We start from the raw sequence: 22116 nt of genomic DNA on the forward strand, positions 1-22116 counted from the left end.
ATCTTGTTAAAACATAGTCCTTTTACTCTATGGACAAAAAAACCTTATAAATCCTATAGGATTTACGTTTGTGTCCCCTAAGCAATAAAGACGAAAATATTAATGTTGGCTGCGCGAGAAGATTTGGTAACGGAAAAAATCCGTAATTTATGGGTTATTAATAGGATATTTCGATTTTTTACCTACCCAACTTTCTCTCTCTTCTTTTAACGTTTTAGGTAAAAAATGGTTTTTACCTAAAACGAAACGGTGAAAAACCCTAAATCAAACACTGAATCGCCATCATCGAAAGCCAAGAATCTTGCTGTTTCATCAACCTTCTTAATCTTTAAACATTTCGGTTGAGATTTCCGGTTCAGGTGAAAAGGTAATGATGAAATCCCTCATCGTTTAGTTCCGTCGTTTGTTTTTTGAACCATCGTTACTGTCAGGTGACACTACAAAAAAAACGGTCAATAGGGACAAAGGTTTTTACATATGTCCCAAATATATTCAAAATAGGGACAAATGTTAATTTAGAAGAGGAACTAAATAAATTGGTTTTGGGAACGGCTTTTAAAAAATAATTTAGCGCGAAAAAGTTTTGGACAAAAAAATGGCGCAAATTAGTACGCCAATATCCCTAATTTTCTTTTCTTCTCTCTCTCTCCTCTTTTTCCTCTTCTGTACACGATTTCCTTTTTCTTGCTCTAGGGCACGATTTCATCTTCTTCTTCTCGGTCTAGGGTTGGATTTCATCTTCTTCTCGTACTAGGGCTCGATTTCATCTTCTTCTCATTTTAGTGCTCGATTTCATCTTCTTCTTCTTCTTGTTCTCGTGCTCGTCCTCGATTTCATCTTCTTCGATCTCTCTCTCCTCTGCAATTGGTTCGTCTTCTTCTTCTTGGTTTTTTTTCTGGCGGCATCACAGTTCGTTTGCATCTCCTGCCACCAGGTTTGTTGTTCTCCTTCTCTTCTTTAGATAAAGCTTTATAACATGAAACCCTAATTTGCTTTAGAAGCAAATTTATTCAGTTTCAGAGTTTACATAACTCAGTTGTTACCAGGTTTGTTGTGTTCTTCCTCTTCTTCTTCTTCCAATTAAGAGTTTATATAACTTTATTTGGCTGTAAATTTCAATTTGGGAGTTTATATAACTCTAACTGTTCCAATTTCAGGATGTTTATTTTATTATGATTTTTTTGACCCATCTTAAATAGCTGATGTATGTTGATTTTGGGTAGGTTTGAGCAAAGAGAAAAAGTAGACAGAGATAGAGAGGTAACCTTTTCTTGTTTCTTTTTCTTTGATTGAGTATTAGATTCATTTTAACACCATAATTTTGATGTTTTTGCTTATGGGTAGCTAATGGGTAGGTTTCAATTAGCTGCTACTTGTTTGAATTTACTTTAAAAAGAGATAAAGGTTGTTCCTTTTTTTCCCTTTTCCTATTTCCTATATAGAGCTAAGTTAACTTCATCTACTAAGTCTTGTGTGTGTGTGAACCATCTTCATTAAGTCGTGATGGATTAAGGGTTCATACAAGAGTTGGGTTACTTAGGTTTTTGTTAGGCAGAAGGCTCTTGCTTGAATTGGTCTAGTATATTTGGCAAACATGTCATGTGTAACTAATTTCAGTTGTTTTTTGGTTATAAAGATCCTATATTTGGTTATGGAGCTCGATTTAATTAAGTAGTAAGTAGTAACATGTTTGTGTCTCAAGTAGAGATACCAGAGTCTGATTCTTATTCTTTCTGGAAAAAATAAAATCCTAGATTTGGGCATTAGAGGTTGTATTAAACATTAAAAAGCTCAATGTTAGGATATATAAACTAGTAGACCGTTTTAACTTGATAAAGAAAATCACCATGAAGTTGTATATATCTTTGTGGCTCAGTATTATATAAGTAGCATTCCCCTATTGACTTGTTTTACTATAGATGCTAATGTTCTCTTACCTATTTCAAAAATCGCCTTGGTTGCGTCTGTCTCTTTCTTTTCCAGTGTGTGAAATGCCAAAAGGAGTTGTTTAATGGAGTTGAAATCGACACAAGTTTGCCCCATTTATTATTTAAATTTTAGTTGTATGATCTAACTGGAATGCCTCCTAAAGGGTAGAAGATTATGGTTTAAGGTGGCTTACTAAAGGTAACAAGAGAGTTCTTTACAATATTCTAAGGCATTTAGTAACAAATTTTTTTGTTGTTTTAAGCTGGTTGTTATATCACTCTATTTCATTTAATTTATTTCTCATGAACCTTACCTGTGCAGGATGATGTTGATTGGTCGACTTTATATAGGAGTAAAAGAGGTAGTTTCTCAATGAAACTTTCTGAACCTTATTCTGGTATATCCGTGATTTTGATTTTTTAGTGCAACTGCGCAAGCCGGTGCTTAAAATTCTTGGGTTACACCAGGGTCAAAAGCTAATGATGATGGGAACTACGGACTAAATCGTGGAAGCTCCGGAAAAGGCCCAGTTCTTATAGAAGATCTTCTAGAAGAGTAACTAGTTGTTACTGTGGTGAGAATTCCTGATTTTTAGCTCCATCACAATACCAATATCAGGGCTAGCAGTAATGACCACATCTTTGTTTTTTTTTTTTTGAAAAAAGAGCATGGTTTGTTTGAGATCAAAGAAGATGATTATTAATTTGGACCCAATAAGGATTTTGCTTCTAAGATTCGTTTAGATCTAGATTAATGGTTCTAACATTATTATGTTGTGACAATCTTACAGGTCAGATGAAATTTTTCTTATTTTTGTGCTTCTTGAAACTTAAATCGATTTCTTATTATTAACACTTTGATGACTTTGTTAATCTTTATCCGCTCAATCAAGGATCCACAATCTTCCTTAGTCCTCTTAGTCTAGCTAGTATATGCATTTAGTGTTTATAGATCTTGATAATTGTTATTGCAGGCCATAAGATACAAGCTAATGTCGATGGAAGTGAATCAGACGAGCCAGTAAATCCACCAAAGGTTGAAGATAAGATTGATCCTTTTCCTCATCGGTTGTTTACAAATTCTTTTGTTGCTAAAAGGTTCTTATTTTTGCTCAGCTAAAAATTACCTCTTTCATTCTAATGAATGAACTATTGAATCAGATTTTTGGAAATGTGAATCTATTGATTCAGGGGGGACATAGTCAATGTCAAGGAGATCTATCCACATCAATTCAGAGAAGTTAGAGTTTCAGACTGAGGTTTCTCGACTTATAGATATCATTATCAACTATCTTTACAACATCAAGGATTTCTAGTGAAGAGGAAACATCTATTCACCTATCTAGCTTATTAGTGGTTGCTTTACTTATATATGTTACTAACTCATAATTTTCTTCTGTTCAAAACAGCTGAAAGCAGCACCACATCATCTAAAAATCAACAATGCCAAGAGATGGCATCGACGGAAGATATTGAGAACCTTGCTATTTGTTTGCTAAATATGGTACACTTTTGATTCATCTTTTCTGTTCGACTTTTTGAAGGTTGATAAAGCTTAATATGAAAATAAGGTAATTTTTTTCCTATTTATTATCGTATAGTATCACCATTACATTAGAATACCGAATGTCAAAATATCTTAATTTTAGGTGAATTTGTCATTTCCAATAGGTATGGATGTTAGCAGTAGTTCTAATTTGAACATGAGAATAAAGAAAATTTAGGTGCTAACTTATTTTTAACGATCCCAAAATCATAATTCCGATTATTTTTGTCTAATTTACTTCTTAAGTTGAGTTATTTAGATCGTTTAATCTCTTGATGTTTATGACTCCAAACTGTTACAACAAAAGTTTTTCAGTTTTACTCACCCTTCAAGTCTAACTTGTTTGTACTTGATAGTTGATACCCAGATATTATACATGTTAGTATTCGTAAGATCAAACCGATTGGGCTTGTTTAAGAACATTTATCTTTTGTTAATACTTATTCAACCATTTAATTTACAACTTCAATTGTCTTATTAGTTTTTCTTTGCTAAAGCTGATTTCCTATACATCATAAATTTTGGGTTTGTTTTCTTTATGTGTATATGTAGTGTATGTGATTTGACAGGATTCATTTTGTTTCGTTTCAGGGAGTATAAAATCTTTGATGCGCTAATGGCAATAGTGTTTTCTGGTAGCGATTCAACATGTGGCATGGTTGTGAATGTATTTTGTTTATATGCTTTAATTAGTTGATGTTGTAACAAGAAAGAATCTTTTGTTAAACATTATTAGTTAAGTAATCAATGTATGGAAATTTACTTTTAAAAGTTTGTTTTAAGCAGGATGTGAATTACCTTTAAATAAAGAATCTGTATATATTAAATGATGCCTATGAACATTCCCAAAAACAAGCAAGAGAAATTCCCACCAAATTTTCAGGGACACATGTTCATTATCCCCACAGTAAATGAGAGAAAATTTCAGTCACATTTTTAAGGACAGTTTATCTCTGTCCCGAATAATTGTAGCTATAGGCACAGATATACATCGTCCCCAAAGAATTATTGGGGACAGGTCCTATCCGTCGCTACATGTGTCCCGAATACTATTTGGGACGCCACTTGCTGGGACGGACAAAAACTGTCCCCAATAAACTAATGGGGACGGTTTTCACATTTCTGGGACAGTTTTCTACCGTCCCTAATGGCCATATTTTTTGTAGTGTGAAAACCCTTATAAATCCGATTTTGCATGTTAGATTTTCATCATAAAGAAGTTAGTTGCATCGTTATGGTAAGATTTTGGTTCGATTGTTAGGGTTTTTTCTGTTCTGATCTTATTATTGAAGTTGTAAAGCTTAGTAATACATCTTAAAATTTGGGATCAGTATGATAAATTATACATAATGTTATGTGATATAAAGAATCGTTTTGATATCATTCAATAAATTTATGATCCTTTGTTTTTGGGGGCTAGGGTTAGTATTGTGTTTTGGCCGATTTTGGTGAGTTTGTAAGGGTTTTTGATATGATTTTAAGTTGTTCGGTTTCATGATGTTACTATTCTTCATTTTATAATGTATAAATTACATGAAATTTCCTATAAATTGTGTTTCTAGGGTTCTAGAAGAATGAGAACATTTTAATTTCGCTTGCAGGAGAATTCAATGGCACCGAAGTAAAAAATGACACCTAAAGCTACCAAGGATTCTACACCACTCAGAAGAAGTCCATTAAAAAGGAAAGCATCAGAGGAAGAAGTAGTTCCTGCAAAGAAATCCGAAAACAAAGAAATCTCATCCAATTTAGAAGGTGAAGCTGTTAAAAAGTCGAAAAACAAAACACTTTCTGTCAAAGAGGTATGATTTATGAGAAAGTTTTAATAATTTCTATCCATTATCTTAATTTATGGTAAAGTATAGATAATTTACATGAAAGAGTGTTATTTTTACATATAAATGTTTCAAATTTATGTAAAAGGTGGGAGCAAGCTCAACAACAAAGAAAGGGAAGAAAAAAGAGAACAATTGCCGTACTGTTGACATAGTGGGGGAGAAGAAGATAATACCGGAGGGGAAGACTTTCAATCCATTCAGATACAGCTTGAGTAAACCAATCGAGTTGATAACAAGCCACCGTCAGTATATGACGGAAGAGATGAAGGAAGAGATTGGCAATACACCTTTCTCAAAGCTTTTTGATTCCATGGCAGAGGGTTTCATCCTTAGGGAAAACTATAACACTCGTCCAATAAAGTGCAATACTAGATATTCTATGTCGATACAAAAATTCGTTATTGGTGGGGTTGAGTTAGAGTTTAAACCAGAAGATGTATCCCTATTGCTTGGTATGCCAATGGAGGGTGCAGAATACGATGCTTTCCAAAGTTTCATGAACAAGATCCCTTCAAGTGTTCCTTTCTAATGAAATATTCCGAGGAACTAATAAAAAAGTCCAGTAACAAAAACAAGAGGATTTCAAGTGCTTATGTTGCAATGGCACTACAGATGTATTAGAAACCATGAACCAGCAATCGAATTTGTGAGTCTTTTAATCATGTTTTTAGCAGCCAATTTCCTGTTTGCAACTTTGGCTGGTTTCACTGTTCTGCCAAGCATTTATAAGAACATAATGTCGAGAAGGGCTATCAATAGGGTATCATGGCCAAGAGCCATACACTCTTACATGATGGAGACCATTGACAAACATGCTGAAGAACCAACCAAAGCATCTGGTTGTCTGTTACTTTTACCTGTAAGTATGCATACTTTACATGATCTCTGTTAGACTTTATTTAGAGATAATATACTTTACATAAAATTATGTTTATAATAGTTTTGTGATGTGGAAATTTTACATTTTGTTTTATAGTTTTGTATATGCATGCACACATCACTTTATCCTAAGAATCCTTTGAATGCAACAAAATATCCAAGGTTCTTGAGGTGGTCAGTTGATGCTTTTAGTAATGGAATGGAGATCGATATTGCCGGACTTGAAGAAGATCAGGTATAATTTTATAACGCTAATTTATATTTTAGCATAAAGTATATATAATTTATATTAAACACTGTTAAATTAACATTATCTGATTCAGATTAAATCATGAAATATATGTTCTTCATAATAAATTTTGAATAATTTACATTCAATAATAAGTTTGGCCATGAAATTTTGGGATGATGATTAATGTTCAAATGCAGGTAATTGTTAGTGTTGAAGAAGAAGAAAATGAAGAAGAGCATGGTTTGCTCAAATTTACTGAAAATGTTGATATTGAATTAACCTATGATCAGAAAATTGATATGCTAGAGATGATAGAATCTCTAAAGAGTGGAATGAAGTCTAAAAATGTTGAAATAGAGATGTTGAGAAAAGAAATAGCTGAGTTGAAGGAACAACTTAAGTTGAAGGAAAAAGTTAATGTGGAGGAATGTGAAGATCAAGGTAATGATGGAAATGATGAAAGTAATTTTGGTCTTGAAAGTAATGTGGGAGATAAAGATGTAGGTCAAGAAGATGGAATGGAAGGTGGTTATGAAAATAGTGAAAAAGAAGAAGATAAAGATGTTGAGCAAAATGTTGGTGATGATGGTGATAATCAACAGGATAGTGAGAATAACAATGATGGTGGCAACAACTTTGGTGAGTCATTTTCTATTTGAATTTATTAGAAATGTTGGTATTACATTACATACAGTATGCATAATTGCAACATCTGTTATTTATCGATATCTTAAATTATAGATACTTTAAACGACATTATGATTTGTTTAGATGATTTATTTCACTACAAATGTATAAATATGCATGATTTATCTGAAATTCTTTTTATTATTTGTTCAGAAGCTGATGAAAATGTACCATGCACAGCCATAGTCAAGTATCAAATGGTTGAAGACAGAGTTTATAGTAGCACACCAACATTTGACCTGGGTATTGATGATAATGAGCCAAGTGACTTTGCTGGTATAGCAGAAATTGCAAAATCTTACAAAGGAAAAGATGTACAAATAGATGAAGATGATGATTTTGTAGAGCCTTCACCAAAGACAGTAAAGAAGTCAAGGACAAAGTCAAAAGCATCAAAAGGAGTAGGATTAAAACAAGATGATGCTGTTAAAACACCTAAGCAAAATTCTCTTATCAAGAGAGTGAAGGAAGCCCCTAGGACAAGAAAGCATACTGAAGAGGCAGATCCAAAATTAATGGAAGGTAAGGTTACTAAGAAGCATGCTACAATGTCAAAAAAGGAGGTCGTGAATGTCGAAACTGTGGAAGATACTAAGGAGAAGAAACCAGCATCAGATGAGGACGAGAAACTGTGCAACTGGAAGAAGAGCAAAGTATGAAAACAAGTTAAAGATGATGAAAAGGGGCTGTTGGAAGAGTTTAGCAAAGAAGGAAAAAACACGTAATTGGTTTTATAGATATTAAATATGTTATATTTTGTGAACAATGTTATGTTGTTGAAGTATTAGTATTGTGTTTGTAACTGACATTTTGTGAGCTTTATGAAATAGTATATTTATGAGTTTTAGCAATATTTCTATATTGACTAACAATATCCGACATGCAGAACACTTGTTTGGACAAATCAAATCATGAATGAGATCAGAGGGAGACAGTTGGACCTACTAATGATGAATTGCGAGACAGATGCTCAGATTATAAATTGGTGGAGAAAACATTTATTTTCTGAAGTAATGGTTGGAGCTGGACAAGTATTCATTCTTGGAGCAGAGTTATGGGTAAGTGTTCAGATAATTTATATTATGTTATGAATATAAATTTATAAAATATACATAATTTACATGAAATTGTCAGTTACGTTATATTATGAAATGCATAATGTATGATAAAGTATTCATGATTTACCCAACAACATGACTGCTGCACTAAAACAGTAAACATCTTGGTGCAGATTTATGTGTAAAGTTATGTTCAGACCATAATTTTTAGATTATAGACTGTAAAATATTTAAGATTTACATGAAATATATCATATTGTTTAATGTTTAATTTAATTTTTATATGATACAATGCAAACTTGGTGACCAAATCTTGAATGGTTATTGTACAGACAATGATAAAATGCAAGGCAACCAAAGCAAACATAAACGCATTATTCAAAGATCGGATTTTAAATGAGGTTGATAGAGGGCTGCTGTCGTATTTAGTTGCACCAATGTGTCATGCGATGATTACAGATGTAAGTAGGGGTATCCATTGGACGTTGCTTGTTTTTTATTATTATGATCAAACTTGGACACACTACAACTCGTTGTTCTTCGACACCAAACTACGTAAAGTTTGCGAAGAAAATGCTAAGAAGTATGCGCAGGAGATACTTGATGTGCTTCATGAAATACAATATGTGAGTCCTGAATTTAAAAAGAAATGTAAGGAGTTAAAAACGCCGTATGATCATCAACAAGGAGAGAAGTAAGTAATAACCTTGTTATATTATTTGACATATTACTATTATACAGCTTGATTAAATGATACTTATTTCATGGTGGACAATTTTTCATTAATTTATAAATGATGTACAGTGCGGATTGTGGTCCCTTTATTATGCTACAAATGGAGTTGTTATTCATGAAACATTTCAAATGGGGAGTACAAACAGAATTTCTTAGTGATGATTGGACGGATTTAGCACAACGAAAGAGGGAGCAAGTTACGTACGAGCTTCTGAATGAAACGAAAGATCAGTGGAGAAAGAATTTATAATAGTGTAGTTTTTAATTTTTTTGGAAGGTCTACAATTTTTTGTCAAATGTAATATCTAGCAGTATTTGAACCCAAAATCAATTTAATGACAGATTCTCTATATGGTTTTATTATATAAATGTTTGGATTGTGATTTAAATTATAGTAATTTATGTTAGTGATAATAAAGAAATAACAATTTATATAGTGTACTGATACAAACTCAATATGATTTCTTCGGAGGAATTCATCATGTTCCATAAATTATTATAATTTATGGAATAAATTATAGTGTGTATGTAAAATCTTGACAACTTTCTACTAAATTATGTATACTTTAAAGTAAATTGTGCAGACATTTGGAAACAAAATGACACATTTATCATAAACAATGAAATTTTCCAATTTGTTTGTCATTAATAAGAACCGGAGATACATTGTTTATACTGTAACTGAAGAAATAACATCAAATATTAACCCTACATGTGGAGCGATTGTGGTAGGAAGGTTGCTTACACCTACCACATATCCTCAATTTCCTGGGAATGTTCCCTGAGTTCTTGATCCGTACTGTTCTTGGCCTACCCGGTCTACGACGAATCAACGGTGGAAGTGTTTTTGATTCTTCATCAAATGAACGAGGCTCATCATAATTTGGGATTGGCATTATATGTTCCTGGTAAGTCTTAACATAAGACTCAGTTGTCCATATAGGATCATAGAAACAATCTTGTTGATCGTCAGCCAATGTTTTTATACACAACATGGCATGCTCACAAGGAACCCCATCTACCTGCCACCTTCTACATGTACAAGTCAGATTTAGAAGATCAACACAATGTGATGGATCAGAATAAACCTCAAATATGAGTGGTGCAACCTGTGCATAATTCCAAGTAGCTGCACTATCATGTTTAGATTTCAAAAGATCAGTGATGGTTGGACACAAGAACGTAGTCCACTTCTTGGACAATTCACCTGCTACATTCATCTTGTTCATTATATGGGTACGTATTGCATCCAACATTGCTGTAATTGGGAGTACACGAGCATATCTGATTTGATTATTAAAGGACTCCGATAGTTGAGAATTTATTGCTGTGTACCTGTTATAAGAACCAAAATAATATAGTTATATCATGATCTAAAGAATTATAAAAGGTGTTTACATTATAATTTAATTGTTCAAAATTACGATGATGTATCTGACATTATACATAATGTCGGTATAGTATGATTTCAAAATCCTAAATCATGAAAAATGTATTAAGAAACATATGTGATTTGCACCAATGTATTTTGTATAGTTATATTGATCAAACCTTGGACCGGGGAAGAATGAATCTGCCCATGATGCAGGGTCTAAGGATTGAAAAAATGCAGCAACTTTGGAACCACCCATCTGTATCATCTGGTTAATAGTATTATTATACTCAGACTCGGGAATAGCTCTGGCTGCCTTGAAAATCAAAGATTGAAAGAACTTAGATTTTCGAGCTCCATTAGCGAGTCTCAAATTGAGATTGTTCCTTAGATGCCAAACACAAAAAGAATGGTTTGCTGTAAGGAAAACTTTCTTAACACCGTTGATAATACCGTTGTGACGGTCTGAAATAAAAGTATATGTCTTCTCCATATCCACAGCATTGCGTAAATGACCTAAAAACCATTCCCAATTAATGTCATTCTCGGCGTCAACAACAGCATAAGCAAAGGGAAACAGACCTGGAATTACGAATTATGTTAGATAATTACATAATACTGTAATCATATATGTCTAAATTACACGTAAAGCATAAGTAATGTAGATTGGTTTTTCAAACTTCTTTCTAAATTATGGTGGGAATATTACAATTATGAATAATGACAAGAAAGTATACAAACTGAAGACATAATATATTATATTTAGAATAAAGTTTGGGAACTAACCATTGTTTCCATTCTTAGCAACAGCAGCTAGAATGCAACCGTTAAAACGAGTTTTGCAAAAGGTTACATCAACGTATATAACAGGTCTACAATATTTGAATCCAGTCATACAAGCATGTGGTGCTATAAAAATTCTTTGAAATCGACGACTAACATCGTCGATTTCTAATTGGACTATGCTGTTTGGATTTGTACGTGAAAAAGCATCAGTATACCATTTAAGTTTTGCATATGAATCTCCTTCCTGGCCAAATGCTTCGTTCATTGCAACTTTCTTCCCCTCATAAGTGTAGTGATATGGAAGTTGAACGTCGTAGTTTTTCAAGAAATCTTTCTTCAAACTTTTAGTGGAACGATCTGGACTTCTTGTTACATCATCAAGATTAAGTTTACCAACAAAAGAAGTGTTGATTTTGGGTTTTTTGATCTTCTTAATGAAATCAGCACAGTCATGTTTCATTTCCAAATCTTTCAAAATGAACATCGATTCGCATTTTAATGGTGCCAATCCATGCACTCTCCATTTGCAATCTTCCACAGGACACACAGCAGTAACACGCTTTGTATCATTTTTTCAGAGAATTTGAAATCATGTCCTGTGTTAATACTATATTGCCTAAGAGCATATCGAAATGCTTTGGCACCACCGGGAAAGTGCTGTCCTACTTCTGTAAATATCTTATCCCAACCCTCTGATTTCAATTTGATTTGCTTAATTTGATTTGTTGATTCTGCCTGGGAATCCATCTGTGATAACATGTTGAAATATAATAAATACAAATAAATTTTGCATAAAGTATATTGTGTAAAATAAATAAAGCATAAATTAGAATAAATTATATATACTTTATTAAAAATCAATCATTTGGTGTAACAATATTGCGAATATTTTATGTTAAAGAAACGAACACTGATTTATTTTAAAACATACGTAATGTTGTATTGCAAACATGTAATTTATGAGCCATAATATAGCATTCATTAAAAACCTGATAAAGTATACTCCCTCCGTCTCAAATTAAGAGACCCAGATTCCCTTTTGGTTTGTCTCAAAATAAGAGACTCATTGCCCTTTTTATCATATAAAATTCATTAAATTTCCAACATTACCCTTTATCTCTATATTACACATTTGTGCTCAAATATATATTGGCCAACAACCAAAAAGGTAACTAAATCAAAATTACTTAACTAAGAATACTTACTTAATCTTTTTTTTACTACGAATATTTTGCTCTTTAGTTTTATTCGATTAATACATACACGAACTAAAAAGAAACAAACAAATCAAATTAAATGACAATGACATCAATTGCTTAAAAATTGACTAACAAATACGTGGAAGTAAGAACTTTGTCAGACCATTGTTTAAAACTTGATTCTGCATGCATTTTTGTATTCTTTGTCTAAATCAAGTTTTGGAAGCATACTTTTTGGTTGATTAAATCTAATTTTACTCTCAGAAACAAAATTTAAGTTTGAACCAAGTTTTACCTCCAAAAAAGTTTCAAGTTTCAACAATTTTTTTGTGAAAATATTTGTGTCGATGGAGGAATTCTATAGAAGTCTATTTGTATTTGCTTGATTATTGGTAACAATCTAACTTGGAAGAAAAAATACCATCAAATTTAAAGAAAAAATACCATCTAATATTAGGAACAATTTATATTGTTACCCAAAATAATTTGACCATTAAATTGAAATCCAAGTTTCCTCCACCTATTTTCGGTAAAGAAATTCATTTTAGATTTAGTCTAAAAAAAGAATCACACAAATCTGAACATTAAATGAGGGTATAAGTGGAAGAAAAAATAAGTGAAAATTTTGAAGGATTTTAGGTCTGGGTCTCTTAATTTGAGACGGAGGGAGTATATAATTTGTTAAAGAATCATAAAATGGTTTTAACAAGCTCAAAATCATTGAAGTTCTGATGTTTGCATGATTTACGACAATATATGATACTTTATGATAAAGTACAGGAACTGATAATTCTGTTACGGTGAACCGTACGGTAAAAACACGATTCAATTATCCAAAAGGATTGAAAACCGGATCTGAAGAAAGAGTACAAATCTCATTAAGCTTAATCAAAATATCTTTAGATGATTGAATCTTTCTGTATTAAAATGGATTTGTAAGATTCAGTAATGAAGAATTAATTCATCAAACCAGCTATCATTCAATAGATCCTTAGAGAGAGAAAGAAAATCCTAATTTCATATCCATATGAAACAGAAACATTAAATAGAAGTTTGTTTACCTGATTGAAACTTACGGAACTGATTTTGATTAGCTCTAATGAAGTTTTAAAAATTTCTTTGCATAAATGGAAGATGTAGATAGTTATTCAACATCTTCATAAACTAAAACAAAATCAAAGAAAGTTATAATCAGATGAATGTTTTACCTGATTAAGAATGGTGATTATGATTGCTGCAACTCAAATGATTCTGTTTTAATGGAGGATTTACGTTCGAATCAGATGAAGGGAGAGAGAGAGAAAGATGATTAGAAAGAAAACGATATCAGTTACAAAACTTGCTTATTATGATAAGATCACGATTGCTAAATATAAAACGTGATTGGAGAGAGAAACAGTGAGATAAAAATGGAAAATATATTAACCGATTTTGATCTTTTAACTGTTTAGATATTTAAGAAAGGTTAGTCTGGGTATTAATAAAGTATAATTATTCTAGGGATTTGTGATTGCTCTCTAGATTGAACCAAAAGGATTAGATGTCTATTTCTAATATTATTTTGGTTTTTATACCCTTTATGGGATTAGAGGGGACTAAATCTCTTATTAGGGTCAGTTTTTTGGGCCATATAGCCAAAATTATATTTTCTCTTCTATGGATTGTTCCACCTTTTCTACGGTCAGGCCTGGGCCAAAGTGAGTGAAGCTCGATTTGAGTCACAAAATTTTGGGGGCCATATTTTAATTTCAACCTTAAGGAATGAGGGTGTCTGTAAACAATTAATTCACTAAAGCCCACTGTTACTAACTCCCACACAGACCGCCTTTCCTCCTTTGAGTTTCACGTGCCTGTTACCATTTTTTTTTTGGAATGGTTAATTACAATTTGGCCTCGGAATGTAGCCAACAATAGAATTTGGCCCCATATGTTATCTAATATTCATATTAGGCTCAAAATTATAATTTCATCTAATTAGCTTTTATCTTTTCGATTTTATTCTTTTTCCTTTTGGAGTGTTTTACTCATTAATCTTTCTATATTCTAAACTATGTTAATGTCTAAAAAATGACTCGCATTGTAGATTAGTGTAAGTCGACCATTTGTAGGTGTCTCGCGAACACAGATCGCTCTCACCTCCCTCTTTCTTTTTTCTCTCTTCTCCAGCTCCTCCTTATGTCTCTCTCCTCCCCCTACTTCTTTCATTCTCGGAAATTTATGGACAAATTCTCGACGAGACTCTAAGATTTAAGTCAGTACAAAAGACATATCTAAAAAAATTCAGTTGAGAATACTGATAATATGAATGAGTATAATCTGACGAGGCTCTTAAGATTTTTTTTCAGTAGTATTTATAATACAAGTTTAATCAATATATATTGGATATATATATATAAGAAATGGAATCAATTTTCTATTGGTATTGTAAGAAATCATGTGAACATTCTCCAAACTTCAACTACCTGTCAAACTATACAACTATGTGTTAACGTGTGCAAATGTGTGTGTAAGTCTTGCATATACATGACTTCTACAAACCCATCCAAACTTATATACAAAATTCATGCTAAATAGTTGATCGATCTTTAATGGAAAAAAAGTTTTTGGACAAAGTAATTTTCCAGTATATATAAAGTATAGGACCACACTTAAATCTATACGCTTCGGGCCTCACAAAAGTCAGGTCGACCCTGACCTTTTCCCACCACCAATTTTTAGTTGAGCCTTTAGGGGCGTAGGTGGTTATTAATAGGTATGTCTTTTATGTCTTGAAACTCTTTTTCTCTCTCTAATATTCTCTTCTACGGTTGCTGATCCTACTTTCCTATGCACATTTTTGTTCATGTCTTTTAGGTTTTTTTTTAGCTCTTATAAAGTAAATGCAAAAAAAAAAAATTCAAGTTACTTTGCCACCACTTAGAAGTAACTTTCACTTAGCAAGAGAAAAAATAAATAACTTAAAATTGTCTGTCCGCACTTATTAAGTGAAGCGTCACGAAAAGTGGCACAATATAGATCAACCAAACACCTAAGTGCTGCCAAAATGGGACAAGAATTTCTGCTTAAAGTGAAGCGTCACGAAAAGTGGTATAAGCTGACTAGGGCGGAGAGAGCTACCGGAAACCCGTTTACCGCCAAATTGGTACAATATAGATCAACGTCAGGGAAATATTCTGAGTTCTATAACCGAAAACTGAACAACTTTGAAATGGAAGAAGAAGATTTTTTATTTCATCATCAAACCCTAGAAGCTTCAGAATACACCATGGATGTTGAAGAAAAAGAAGCCGAAACGAAAATTAAACCCCACGTCGATGCTCTCCATTTGATTATTACACAGATCGAACAGAATTCCCAAGACGTCTCTGCTTTCGTGAGGTACCTATTTAATCTCGAATTAGGGTTTTCTTTTATTAGGTTTACATTCGATTATTGCTTAAAAACTGCTGATAATGGAACCCTAATCCATACAAGTAGTTGTAGTTGTAATTTCCCCCAACTTTTTTTTAAAGAATTCCATATTGATCTTTAAATTTCTTCTTCAGATTCCTTAAATGCAATGTTTGATTGATTTTACTGTTCCATTGTATACTTTCGCGAACAGAATGATGAATCTATGTTCTAGAAGAAAAACTACGGAAATCAAGACTTTTAAATCATAATTAGACTGATCTTGCTTCAGCCTAATGAATATCTAAAATTTCTCAACTTGGCTGACGAAAAAAACCCTAGGGTTCTCATAACATTTTATTATATGAAACTTTGCCGCTTTACGTTCTCCCAAATGAACTTGGATTTGGAGTGCGACCCCCTTCTAATTGTTGGTTAAATTTTGGGTACTGCTGAAAATGATGGTGCTTTCACTAGTGGACTACCTCTAACTGCTGACATTTTTGCATTTGGGACTCGAGTTGTCAACCAATTGACAAATTTAAATTTGACACCATCATATTTTTAAGCAATGTCATAGTGTTCGTGTAGGTTAGCAGGTATCAAAGAAGCCAGTGGTTTTACTCTCATAGGGAAGTAGTGGATTCAATGTAATACTTTCAAGCTTGGCAAATACGCAAACTTGGTATTAATGAATAATGATGGGTAGCCTAAAATCTTGTTTGCTCGAATTTGAAAGAAAACGGCCTGACATCACATAAATATGCCATCTAAGTATAAATCCGTAACAGTCTAGCATATGAATCTAACCGAATTCAATAATGGTCTATACTAATTCAGAATATGTGCAATTTTGCTTTTGAATTCTGATATGTAGCATAAGCATGGCACGTTGTGCATCAACTGAATTACACCATCATCGTAGCCTTCGCAAGTCATATTGTTCTTACTAACCAGGTTGGTGGGAAGCTTGGTTCTGTTCAACGAAATATGCATTCAAACTCTGATGGTGGGGAAAGACAAAAACGTACTTTGTTAAAGGGAAATCCCATAGAAGAAGTTGTCCTTACTCTTGCAGCAATGCTTGCAACTATATTAGTAAGATCTTCCCCATACTCGTACTGACATTTTCGTGAACTCATTAGAAGTCATGTACTGGAAATCACAAAAGAAATCTATGAAAATAACAAACAAGTTCCTAGGAACCACTATCTACGCACCCAACATAGACTATAACTATCGGGTAAAACTTACCCTTAAAGAAGTTGTCTACTGATTAATGAGTCCAATGATCACGATGATGAATCAGAGATCTTATGAACCAGTCTAGAAGGGTAAGCATTTCCACATATACTCCTCATTTGGTATTAGAAGTACCCAGTCTCAAGATTTGAGACATGAAAGGGGTAAAATTGGCTGAACTTGGATGCGTATTTATTGCGTAAATACAGTATAACTAGTTTGACACTGATAGGTGGAGGAAGCTACCTACAGCAAAAGGGGATGAATGAGATAGGGGCAATATGAATGCCCACCAAGGGTTTAAGCATGGTGGAGTGTTGAAGTCTAAGGTCAAGTACTTCACTTTTCAATCCTCATCAATTGCTTTTGATCTGTATTCACGATATACGTTGATTCATGGCTGAAAAGTTGCATTTCTATCCAGGCAACTCATTCTTGGACTGTTCTGTCTTCCATTAACTATCTTAAAAGAAACAAAGAAAAACAAGAATGTCAGTCTCAGAGTAATTCAATTGGCTTATAATCTAGTACTAGCCCTAAGTTACCTACTAATTACTAAACAATTACTTGTCTCACTTGTTGCATACTTGCATGTGTGGATATTCTTTCTTGTTTAGATATCATGAGAAGAATGCATTTGCGAAACATATCTACTGCAACACTACAAAGCCATTCTGACATGATTATCTAATACTCTAATGCTTGTACATTGAAACCAGTCATTCTAGTTTCTAGGTTTCCCATTTTCATATGTTGGAAACAACAAACTTGCAGTAAACCAAGGAATAAGGTTTATCAGAAAATGAATCTAATAAGAACTCAAGATGAAAGTAACATGACCTTATGTCTACATCTTATCATCTTCAAATTTGAATAACTATTGTGGAAGTTTTCCTATTATAACCGGAACTCTTATAAACTTATTTTTCATGGTAGGTTTAGATCAGTGTCTCTAAATACTTTAAATGAATCAAGAGGTTGTTATCACTTTGTGTTTGAGAGTTGAGACAAACTGATGCTTCAGTTTCTGATTGAGGTCATTTGTTTATATTTGCAGGATAAGACACCTACCGCCTACATGTCAATCGAGGGCGCAAATTAGAAGGTATAACATCAATTTATCACCCCCTCATTTATCGCCCCTGCTGTCGCCACAATTACTCACATAAACACAACCAATTATTTGTTGATAGACTAAATGATGATTATAAAATTTGCTGAACCCATTATTAACAAATGAAAGATATATTATATCAATAGCCTAAACACCAAAAGAGGTAAAACATTGAAACACTAAATCACCCAAATCTAGTTAATATTTTAGTTAAATGATCTAACATTTGGTAACGAGCCCTAAGAAAAATATTATTTAAGAGGACTTGAACATGTAATTAGTTTAATCCTGAGATAATCCAAAGCTATTGCTAACAAAATAGGAGACCAAAATAGAAACATCATGTGAGTTTTAGACCTTAACTTTGTCGCTCTATTATGTCCAAAAGTTCGATGACTTTGACTAGTCCAGCCCCTAAATCATATTTTTTCCACTACTTGGATAATTGGGAATCTTACACATGTCCTAACCCCGTTTGGCCGTCCACTATTTATTCGACCAGAACAGGGTAAATCCATATGACGGACACTCTGTTTACTTTTTAAGAAATTCACTCTTCAGTCCCATATCAATTTCAGCCGTGATACTATGCCCGACCACTTTTCCGGGTAAATCCCTTGTTAAGAAATTTCACCTTCTCTCTCTAAATCTGGCCCGGCCACCTCACCCAGCTGGGATTCACCCGGGAGAGTGGCCGGGCGTAGCAACATTTAATACAAAAAAATTCTCCATATACTCAATTTAAAAACACCTTCATTCTTCTCTCATATATATATCCTTCCCCCTCTCTATATATATATTGTACTTTAAACATTTTAAAAGAAACAAGTGAATAGAACCTCATGCATTACGTACATGCTAGAACTTAGAACAATGCAACATATATAGGTCGGCCAATTAGCTATATTTAGCTCGCCTAGCGACTATTTTTGTAAGTGTTTTTGTATTCGTGAATATGTATAGTGTAACTCTATAGACACCTCGTCCTCATGTGTAATATATTGAATGTTTTTCTAATTAGATGTAGTAATTTGATGTTTGAATTGTTCTTGTACCCAAAATAACTATATGTTAGGCCATCGCATGCTGATAGATTCCTACGGCTATAATCTTTTTATACATATTTATCTTGTGTTCGGATAAATTTATCATTTGTTATTGGGTTTTCTTTTTTCTATATAGCAGCTGCCTTATCTATTGCTCATCCTCATTTAATACACTAAACGATGTCGATTATATATTGTTTTATTCGGATTGCTTATTTGCTTACATGTTATTTGATGAACTAAATAAAATAAAGAGGTAGTAATGGACTCTAAGTCCTTGTCTATTAGCTCATTTTACTGAAGACAAAATAGAAGTCAAAGAATTGCAACATAACGCCAGAAATAGAAGCTGTTACACTGACCTACTTCACTGTAAACTGGTCTGCCTGACAAGTGTCATTAATAATGCCTCTACTTCCGCCATTAATGGCTTCTGTTCCACCATCAGCACACTAACTGCATGTATCCATGCATGACTAGTGGAAGTCATATGAATTATCATGCTTTTGTTCAAGTATCAGAAAGGTTAATCTAAAATCTGAACTCTAATCTTAAAAGAGAAGTAATACCCTTACGATAACCAGGTAGATTACTAGGTCATCACATTGATCATTCAAATTAAGACATTGTAATGACTCTTGATAATTGTCATATTTAGGAAGTTTCTGTACATACAAATCTCTCGAATGAAAGGGATGCCGGCGGGTTGGCTGAAGCCTAATGTGTAGCAGGCTTCTCGTTAGCCCCCTCAGGTCACCTAAAACTGCCGCGTCTGATAAAAGAAAATGAGACGCTTCCATGTGAATAAAATAATATATACTTCTGTGGGTAAATGAGTTGTATTACTTTGTTCCGGAAGGTATTTTTCACTAAGACTCTGTGCTTTTTTTTATACATAACCCCTGATTATGCACATATATATACGTTTAGAAATTGATAGTGTAACTATGCATTTATATTAACCAAAGTTTCACATGGTATCCTATCCTTTGTGCACATAAAAAAAAAACAATTTTACATCCATATGCATCTTTAAACTCTCACATGACAGATCTAGATGTTGGTCAATAACAGAAAGACTACATCAATATAACATGATGTATAAAGTAATATATATATATATATATATATGTGTGTGTGTGTGTGTGTATTTGCAACTCCACTATCTACATACATATAAATACAAGCTCCCCAGGGAGGTCAGATACAAGTTTGAGTAGAAAAGACACAAACATTTTAGATCTGTTTTAGTCTTTTGAGAACTTTAACATCTGTAGTAGTAGTTGTACTTATTTTCATGGCATGCTTAGAAATGTTCAATACAGATCAACTTGCTCCAATGAGTCCAAGAATCTCTTTCTCTAATGATTTTGTTGATACCCAACAAGCAATTAAGCAGCATGAACAACATAGAAATTCAAGATCAGATCAATCATCACTTGATTTTTCATCAAATTTTGAATTCTCTGTTTCTAACTTCAACATGATGAGTGCAGATGAACTTTTTGCTAAAGGAAGATTGTTACCTTTTAAACAATCTGATCATGAAAAAACAAAAGTTACTACATTGAGAAATGAGCTTCTTAATGATGATGATGATGGTGAAGATGATAGCATTTTCTCTCTCAAACCACCCAAAGGTCCTGTTAGATGGAAAGAGTTTTTGGGTCTTAATAAAAGAACCCATGTTTTGTCTAGTAAGAAAGTTCATGATCATAACAAGGTTCATGATGGATCAAAAATGGAGAGGGTGGTAGAAGGTAATGAGTCAATGTTGATTCAGGAGGAGGAAGCTCAGATCAGAGGTAAGTGCATCTAGTGGGTATAATTAATAATTGCTTAGTCTTAATTAATATTTTTGGAGAGAGAGAAAGAGTTTCTGATTTGGATTGTTAATGATATTGCAGGAAGTTTTAAGTACTGACAGTAGAAGTAAAGGGCTGTTTTCAGGGGCAATTGGTAATTTCTGCTAATTTGGTGAGGGTACTTGGGGTTGGGGATAAAGCTAGGGTTTAAGCTGTGAGAATGAGATGATTAATGTAACCTTAACTCTATTTTTTTTTAATTTGTAGGTAAAAAGTCGGTTTGGGAAATTGGGGTTTGTGTGTTCTTTTCCTAATGTACAAAAAATGTTTGCAAGTTGATTAACTTCTGTGTGATGTTAGTGTAATGAAGTACCTTAATTCCATGATTTTGCCCTACATAGATGTAGTTGCTCATTATTTGTGAAATCATTGCTACTTCAGGTATAATTGTGAGATCTCTATAGAAAGAGAAGATTAGGCAGACACCAAAAGTACTATATACATGATAACCAAACACATTTGTGCAATTCACATACACACCGTCTTCTTCCTCGTTTGCGCTGGCGATCTCACTGACCACCACCGGGCACGCCACCACCCAATCCTCACTCTGCCTATCCTTTTTAAGTTTTAGTTCCAAAAAATTTCAGAGTAGAAGGGACTTAATCGTGGTCAGTAACCTAGCCTAGATAATGGCTTTGACCATCCTAGCACGATGATCATTTTGGAGTAAAACAAAAGTAGAATAAGCACAAAAAAAGCGGTGTCAAATCTCTTACTTGGGGGCTGCGGCACCATACTTCGCTTCCCATTCTACGGGGAGGAATAGATTCACAACACATTCCCTCAAAACCACATCATTGTAGATAATGATAACCTATTATCAATGGGTGCAAGCCCAACACTTCTATCTACTTGTAATGTTGTTTGCTTTGGTAGTTCAAAATTAGTTTTAAAACACTAACTATATAATGTCAATGTCTAACAAGAGACATCAAACTTAGCCCCTTCTCCCTAGTGTGGAATTGACTTACAGCTTGTTATGATCTTTCTTGCCACTTAGTTGCTTATCAAATTGGGTCGGGCTGGCCCATCCCAATCCCGTACAGAATACGGCCAGGCCAGCCATACTTATATCCCCGTCTTGGGTTGGGTTTGATTTTGAGCCTTGTACGCCAGTCTGCCCGCATTCACAGTAATTTCGGGTCGGGGGAAAAAAATCCGCTTGGCCCATCTCATTTTTTGTTATTTATTGTTGA

General features: G+C 33.5%; 2 protein-coding genes and 1 long non-coding RNA gene across 9 annotated transcripts; 2 read left to right on the plus strand and 1 right to left on the minus strand.

Moving 5' to 3' along the window:
* The first annotated feature begins 657 nt into the window (after nt 1–657).
* On the plus strand, nt 658–4224 carry LOC147565954 (uncharacterized). Of its 5 annotated transcripts, XR_015237384.1 has the most exons (9): nt 658–934; nt 1224–1260; nt 1984–2127; nt 2251–2290; nt 2397–2503; nt 2903–3026; nt 3120–3187; nt 3338–3499; nt 4066–4224. It is a non-coding gene; the product is annotated as an uncharacterized LOC147565954 (long non-coding RNA). The 5 variants fall into 5 exon arrangements; XR_015237379.1 differs by having other exon boundaries at nt 3120–3499; XR_015237380.1 differs by having other exon boundaries at nt 3120–3432.
* Nucleotides 4225–8744: 4520 nt separating this feature from the next.
* LOC147565955 (uncharacterized) lies at nt 8745–11326 on the minus strand. Its single transcript, XM_086653088.1, has 4 exons — nt 11062–11326; nt 10455–10857; nt 9926–10238; nt 8745–8801 (listed from the first exon to the last, which is right to left on the minus strand). The coding sequence occupies exons 1-4, from the start codon at nt 11324–11326 to the stop codon at nt 8745–8747; spliced, it is 1038 nt and encodes a 345-aa protein (XP_086509214.1).
* Nucleotides 11327–15302: 3976 nt separating this feature from the next.
* Nucleotides 15303–21250, plus strand: LOC147565956 (uncharacterized). 3 transcript variants are annotated; one of them, XR_015230323.1, is made up of 4 exons: nt 15303–15638; nt 17950–17997; nt 20549–20857; nt 20960–21250. XR_015230323.1 is itself a non-coding variant. In XM_086652403.1 (2 exons), the coding sequence occupies exons 1-2, from the start codon at nt 20350–20352 to the stop codon at nt 20974–20976; spliced, it is 525 nt and encodes a 174-aa protein (XP_086508529.1). In that variant the 5' UTR covers nt 18801–20349; the 3' UTR covers nt 20977–21250. The 3 variants fall into 3 exon arrangements, 1 of the variants encoding a protein (XP_086508529.1); XR_015230324.1 differs by lacking the exon at nt 20960–21250 and adding an exon at nt 16528–17221 and having other exon boundaries at nt 15306–15638; nt 20549–20687; XM_086652403.1 differs by lacking the exons at nt 15303–15638; nt 17950–17997 and having other exon boundaries at nt 18801–20857.
* Nucleotides 21251–22116: the final 866 nt, after the last annotated feature.

The sequence above is a fragment of the Eschscholzia californica genome, unplaced genomic scaffold, assembly GCF_041429995.1.
Source record: "Eschscholzia californica isolate CP2 unplaced genomic scaffold, dmEscCali1.0.p SCAF_1, whole genome shotgun sequence".
Classification (NCBI taxonomy): Eukaryota; Viridiplantae; Streptophyta; class Magnoliopsida; order Ranunculales; family Papaveraceae; genus Eschscholzia; species Eschscholzia californica.

Coding starts and splice junctions, on each gene's coding strand:
- LOC147565955 (XM_086653088.1), bottom strand. CDS start 11,326: ATGAACGAAGCATTTGGCCAGGAAGGAGATTCATATGCAAAACTTAAA. Junction 10,239..10,454: donor TCATTCTTCCCCGGTCCAAG/GTTTGATCAATA, acceptor TTCTTATAACAG/GTACACAGCAATAAATTCTC. Junction 8,802..9,925: donor GTACATGTAGAAGGTGGCAG/GTAGATGGGGTT, acceptor TTTTAAATTCAG/GACTCACATATTGTATTTCA.
- LOC147565956 (XM_086652403.1), top strand. CDS start 20,350: ATGGCATGCTTAGAAATGTTCAATACAGATCAACTTGCTCCAATGAGT.